Below are 7131 nucleotides of genomic sequence, written 5' to 3'. Positions count from 1 at the left end.
AAAGAAGAAATCAAAAAGAAAAAAAAGCAGAGAGAGTAAAGAAGAGTGCAAGGAAGCCAATACTATTTTTGTAAAATCATTGACCTTCTAGGTACATCTCAAGATGGGGGGGCATGGTAGGTTAAAATATGGTCCATGGAACAGCCCATCGCTCTGATTGTTAGTGATCTGAATACCGCTAACTAAGGCACTCCATCATCCTCCCAAAAAAAAAAGTACATGTGTGCTCACAGAAGCACATCAAGGAGTCTCATGCGGACACTACTCTGGCAAAACAACAAGCAGAAAGGTATTGCAAGCAGATTGCATTGTCTGTAAGAGTTTCGCAAGGGTTTAAATGTCATGTTGTTTAGATAACTTGGGAAAGCTATAATGAACGACAGATCATACAACATTTGTCTTGGTTTGTGTGAGATATCTTTAAGTTAGTAAGGGAAAAAGACAAACAGGGGGCATGGGGTGGGGTCGAGGGGGGAGGAGGGAGGAGGGAGGGAAAAAAAGACAAATAGGGAGGCCAAGGTGGGGCGGGGGGAGGGAAATTTAAATAGTTTATTATAAGGGATTGTAATAAATTAAAAAAGTTTTCCTTTGGATGAAAGTAATGTGTTCATGGAGAGTTGCTATAGCCTATCAACTTTGCCCACTTGTTTCCAACCATGACCTTTGGAGAGGCAGCATCCTTAATGATAATATAAGGCCCATGTTGACACCCTTCTAGGAGACTCTAGTGACAAAGGTTAACATTTTGTTTGTCAATAAGCGAAACTATGTGTGTTGCATCAAGAAAATTGTCACTATGCAAAAATCATAAAAGATTGGCTATAATCACTTGCATTCTTTGTGTAGCCACCTTTTTTCATTCGTAACTCTTTTGGGTTTTTTTACTTGTACGTTCTCAGCTGTGCATTTTCCACATTCTTATCTATGCATGCATGTTTCCACGTTCACATCTACGGATGCACATTCTCATCTGCACACGCACGTTTCCACGTTCACAACTCAGTATGCATGTTCTCAGCTTGACAGCTACACACGCACGTTTCGACGCTCATCTGCACACACATGTTTCCACATGTGTGCACACGTTTTCATCTGCTTGTTTTCATCTGCTTATACACATTTCCACAATCATAACTCAGCACGCACGTTCAAAGTTGAACACACGTATGCCATTCTATGCTTGCTCGTTCGCAAGAACTGTCTACAAACATACGTATCAACCTGCGTATGTACGTTACCACGAAAAAGTTATCCACTATTCACTCTCCAGCTAGCCAAACTCTTGCCAATTTTATCAAGAATCCTCCCTACTTCCAACCCTTTGAATCCTCCGCTATCATCATGGCAGTAGCACCAAAGACCTCTGAAACCTCTTCAGATATTGTGCTCTACAAAGGTCACCAAGCTCTTGGAATACCAAGTAACTGCCACCAACTTCTCCCCATGGGGAGTGGAACTACTTTGAGAAGTCAGCGGCCACATGATTCACAGCCACATCCAGTCCAATAAGAAGGTGGAGCACAAGCTCACCTACCACACCCAAGAGTGCTGCCAAATTGCCAAGAGACCAAAAGTCATGGAACACCTGCACAGACTCAAACTCGATGGGCTGGTAGGCTCTTCAGGCTTGGGGCCTAGACCTCACTACCTGCTTTAGATTCATATCCTTCTATGACACCCACCTCAATATTGGCACAGTTCGTGATGCTACAGGTGTTGATTTCACCTTGGCCCTCTCATAGTCGATGTGGTCCATGAAGCCTTGCACCTACCCCAAGCTATAAAGCCCTACCAGAAGCGACGTAGAGCACAAGGAATGATCAAGGACATCATTAGGGACCCAACCAACAAAGATGGAGTCAAATAGGAGAACATTACACTCAACTTGGCTTGCTTGCCCCAGCCCGCGAGTCCTCACCATGCTGACCAACCTGACAAGTACAGCACGTGCAACCTCTCCCTCCTCGCCCGTCTCAAGCAACGTCTGCCAGTGAACTGGGACGACTATTTCCATCATGGACTCCACAGCATTTACATGAACATGGCCAGTAAGTTTGGAGCAACCATGGTTCTCACTAGGGTCCTCTACTATGCTACAAGTTGGGAAGAGCTCCCCGAACCCTATAGCTACCAAAGTGCAACCACCTGGAGTAGACCAGCAGCAAACCCCTATAGCTCCTCCCTTGTCGACTCTCCTAAACCCAAGAAGCGAAGGCTGGATCAAGAGATCAGTGACCCAAGACCTTTGCTGAATTTTTCAAAACCTGCTTCATTAAGTCTAGATCAATGTACTTCGAAACTAACTTGGGAGTACATCAATGGTTGACAATACATCCACTTTTCACTAAAATCTAGAGGGAGGGATGCATACATCTTCCCAACATGTGGAACGATTTTTTTTTTCACACTTGTACCAAAGTAGTTTGGTCAGTCATTACAGCTCATTTCCAAAGAGGTTACCACTATCAATGGATGATTCTTCCATGTTTGAAGGTTCACATTCAGAACTTGGGCATCTTTCTGTAAATAGACTTGGTCTAAGGCGTGAAGAGAACCTTGAGATGAGATTTGAAGAAGAAAGGAGAAGCTCACATGAATCTCTAGCTAGGGTAAAAGACCAATAGTTTGGATGCTTTTTGGCTGCTCGGTGGGTCTTTTAGCTACCCTATGAGGTCCTTGAAATGAGATTTGAGGAAGCATCTTCATTGGTAATCACTATTTGTTTTGATACCATCTTTAGCTGTTTACATTTGCTCACTCCTTTAATGATAAAGATACCCAAGGGATGGGGGACGGTGGCCCATCTTTGGCCCTTAATGCAGTGTTTATGATCTTGATTAAGTGTGGGTAAACCTTGTGGTCATTTAAGTGATTAAATGAATTAATAGTTAAGTGCTTCAAGATCCACGCTTCCGGTTACAATGCCCCTCAAAAAGGCCAAGTATTCATGGGTGCGTGCCATTGCAGTTAATTCCCAAAAGGTAAAGAATGAAGTTGGTCTAGGTGCCATGGATCATGTCGAGCAAGAATCGTTGTAGGCATCAGCTGAGAGATTTGGCAATGATTTTGTAGGTAATGCCTAGCACAGTAATCTCTAGTCAGTTTCCCTCCTTGGGGATCAAGTGAACGAGGCCCTTGGAAAGGCACTTGAAAATGTGACCCACAGCCATGATCTCATTGAAGTCATTGAAGGCTTCCTAAGACCGGCCTTCATGAAAATGTGACCCATACATTGAGGCCTTCCTAAGACCGTGAAAGCCTTCTTGAGATCCCACTACTGCTCAAGGAAAGAAACTCCAAGTCCATCCTCTCACAAGCACTTCATGTGAGGGAGGCCCGGAAAACTTTTTCAAGCTAATCCACTATGAACCAGGAAAAGGAGATCAGTGGTTCCACTGCCTTCATGTGCTGTGAGTGATGCTGGAGAGCCTTGCCTTGCTGGGCTAAGTTCCAATCTTCCAGAAGGAGCATCTTGTAGGAATCCGAAGACTAGCAGCTGGACTCTCATCACCCCGTTTGGTTCTCAAAGGCAGCAAACTCAGTCACACTTGTGGTGGAGTCCAAACATGGCAAAGAAAGAACTGTCCCCTGCTTGGGTCTAGGAGGAAGCTCTAGCGTTTGGTTCTCAAAGGCAGCAAACTCAGTCACACTTGTGGTGGAGTCCAAACATGGCAAAGAAAGAACTGTCCCCTGCTTGGGTCTAGGAGGAAGCTCTAGCGTGGTAGCGAAACTCGATCCGCTGACTTTCCCATCGCCTCAAGAAAGCGGGAAGCATCCATCTGGGCACTGATCCAAGGGCTAGCTAGAGTCTAGTCCAAGGTGAGGCTAGGCAACAGTGGAGGCTCTGCTCCTGCTTCTGCAGCAATGGCACTGCCAAGCTCGGAGGTGGCTGAGCCAGGGGAGGCAGTCTCCCAGATCTCCTCCATGCGCACTGGCACACACCAGGGTCCTGTCTGAGGCAATTCAGATGTCTAGCTGACTGTTGTGAGTCCTTCTGCTACAAGTCCTCAGGAGGAGCACCACTGGAGTGTGGTTGTAGAAAGTGATACCTGCTAGGATGCCAAATGAGCTTCCCCTATCACATGCGCACTTGTAAAGGTAGAAAAAATCCAGCTTGGCAAGGTTGAGTCCAACCCACGTCACTCAGATCTGGAGAAGAAGAGGCTACAGGTGATGTGGCCAAACTCTGGAAGATGCCAAGCGACCTACTCCCTGATACAGAATTTGACAAGAATTTTTCAGTGCTGTATCTGTGATATAAAGCTGATTACACAGCATTTCCTGCCCATGTGGTATGCAAGAAGTTGAATTGGTAGAATTGCCACCCACCACCCTTGGCGGGCCACTGGAATAGGCCCAGGGTGACAAGCAGGAATTGTTGTATGACCAGAATAGTGAATGCCTTAGCTAAAGGGCAGTCATACCATACCTGCAGACTGTTTACAACACGTATGGGCATCCTCTATGGTGTATGCCATCTTCACTGTGCCCACAAAACACATCTTTCTTCACGGCATCCTAGATGTCCTGCCTACCCAACTCCTCTTTCATGTAATAACAAGAGCATGCACGATGATCCCTGAGCCCATACAACACATCCTCCTTTGCATCGTCCTTATGCCCCATACACCCAATGCAGATGTCAGACATACCCTTCTTATTTCGTTTAGCTTTGCTCTTTAATCTTTGCTTTGGAAAAGTCTTTAATCCCCAACCACAACGAATGCATGACTCTACAGGCATCAGTCCACCAATTATGTCCTGGCTTCATCCATGATTGTTTCTTTTTCCACTCTCATTGCCTTGACCTTATTCAGCATCCTCCTGCACGTCAGCATCTGCATAGATGTTTGACATACAAACATAAGCTGCACCATCCTTTTCCTCCAATCGCACTGCATGCTCAAAGGCCTGTCTTCCAATCTCCACGTTGCCCCACTTTTGACAAGCACCCAACACAATACACCACACCACAAGATCAGGATGGAATGGCATCTTCTTGATTATTGCTACCGCATTGTCTAATTGGCCTGCACGACCAAGAAGGTTAACCATGCAAGTATGGTGTTCAAGAGTTGGGATGATGCCATAGTCTCTACCCATGGCCTCAAAGTGTGCCTTGCCCTTATCTACTAGACCTGTGTGACTACAAGTATTAAGAACATGAACAAATGTGACCAGATCAGGCTTTATACCTTTTTCTACCATTCTGTCAAAAATACGGGAAACACTTTCAATTTCTCCAAGATAAGCATATCCTGAAATTAGTGCATTCCACGAGACTTCATCTTGAACTGAAAGCTTGTCAAACACTTCTTGAGCTTTTGAAGGCAATCCACATTTTGCATACATATCAACCAATGCATTCCCAACAACCACATCTTTTTCCAACAACCCTTTTCTGGCAATCTCAGCATGTATTTCTTGGCCCTTGTCTGTGGCTCCTATGCTGCCACAAGCTTTCAAGCTGAAAACGTATGTAAGGGCATTTGGATAGACGCCCTCATGTTGCATCTGTTCAAAACAGTTCAGTGCTTCCTCACCACAGCCGTGTTCCACATATCCTGTAATTAGTGACGTCCACAAGATTACATCTCGAACTGGACACTTGTCAAACACCTCCCATGCTTTACCAAAGGAGCCACATTTAGCATACATATCAACCAAGGTGCTGCTGACAAGATGGTCTGTTTCCAACCCTCTCCTTGCGATCTCACTATGTATTTCTAGGCCCTTGTCTGTGGCTCCTATGCTGCCACAAGCTTTCAAGCTGCAAGACAATGTAACAGCATCCGGAAAGACACCCTCATCTAGCATCTGTTGGAAACAATTCAGTGCTTCCTCACCACGTTCATGTTCAGTGTATCCTGCAATTAGTGCAGTCCACGAGATTACATCTCGAACTGGAAGCTTGTCAAACACTTCCCGTGCTTTTGCAAGCAAGCCACATTTAGCATACATATCAACCAATGCATTGCCAATGGCAAGATCTCTTTCCAACAATCCTTTCCTAGAAATCTCAGCATGTATTTCTCTGCCCTTGTCTGCGGCACCTATAGTGCCACAAGCTTTCAAGCTGCAAAGATATGTAACAGCATCCGGAGAGATGCCATCCTGTTGCAACTGTTCAAAACAGTTCAGTGCTTCCTTACCATGCCCATGTTCACAATATCCTGCAATCAGTGCAGTCCATGAGACAAGGTCTCGAACTGGAAGCTTATCAAATACTTCATGTGCTTTTGCAAGCAAGCCACATTTAGCATACATATCAACCAAAGAGCTACCAACAAGGTGGTCACTTTCCAACCCTTGTCTTGCAATTTCAGCATGTACTTCTTGGCCCTTGTCTGTGTCTCCAATGCTGCCACAAGCTTTCAAGGTGAAAATAAATGTGACAGCATTTGGGGAAATGCCCTCCCGTTGCATCTGTTTGAAAAGGTTCAGTGCTTGCTCAGCATGCTTATGTTTGACATATCCTGAGATGAGTGCATTCCATGAAATGACATCTCTAACTGGAAGCTTGTCAAACACTTCTTGTGCTTTTGCAAGTGAACCACATTTAGCATACATATCAATTAAAGTGTTGCCAACTATAATATTTCTTTGTAACAAACCTTTTCTATCAATCTCAACGTGTATTTCTTGGCCCTTACCTACGGCTCCTATTATGCCACAAGCTTTCAAACTACAAATAAACGTGACAGCATCTGGAGAAACACCCTCGTGTTGCATTTGTTTGAAACAGTTCAGTGCTTCCTTACCACACCCATGATTGGCATACCCTGTAATTAGTGCATTCCATGAGACTACATCTCGAACAGGAAGTTTGTCAAACACTTCCTGTGATTTTGCAAGGAAGCCACATTTAGCATACATGTCAACCAAGGTGCTACCAACAAGGAGGTTTGTTTCCAGCCCCTTTCTCGCAATCTCTACATGTAATTCTCGACCCTTGTCTGTAGCTCTTATGCTGCCACATGCTTTCAAGATGTAAACATAGGTGACAGCATTTGGAGAGAAGTGTTCAAGTCGCATCTGTTCGAAACAGTTGAGTGCTTCCTTAGCATGCCCATGTTTGGCATATCCTGCAATTAGTGCATTCCACGAGAATACATTTCGAACTGGAAGCTT

General features: G+C 44.8%; 1 protein-coding gene across 1 annotated transcript in view; it reads right to left on the bottom strand.

Moving 5' to 3' along the window:
• Nucleotides 1-4392: 4392 nt before the first annotated feature.
• LOC147641526 (pentatricopeptide repeat-containing protein At3g16610-like) overlaps nt 4393-7131 on the bottom strand; it is a 3881-nt gene continuing 1142 nt past the window's right edge. The window contains exon 2 of the mRNA XM_086785864.1: nt 4393-7131. This exon is cut by the window's right edge and continues 738 nt beyond it. Coding sequence (XP_086641990.1) covers nt 4810-7131 — 2322 coding nt within the window. The 3' untranslated portion in view covers nt 4393-4809.

The sequence above is a fragment of the Cibotium barometz genome, chromosome 1 (assembly GCF_041138505.1).
Source record: "Cibotium barometz isolate CiBa-2024 chromosome 1, ASM4113850v1, whole genome shotgun sequence".
Taxonomy (NCBI): domain Eukaryota; kingdom Viridiplantae; phylum Streptophyta; class Polypodiopsida; order Cyatheales; family Cibotiaceae; genus Cibotium; species Cibotium barometz.
The sequence above is the reverse complement of the archived record's forward strand: the minus strand, read 5'-3'. Positions and strand labels throughout refer to the sequence as shown.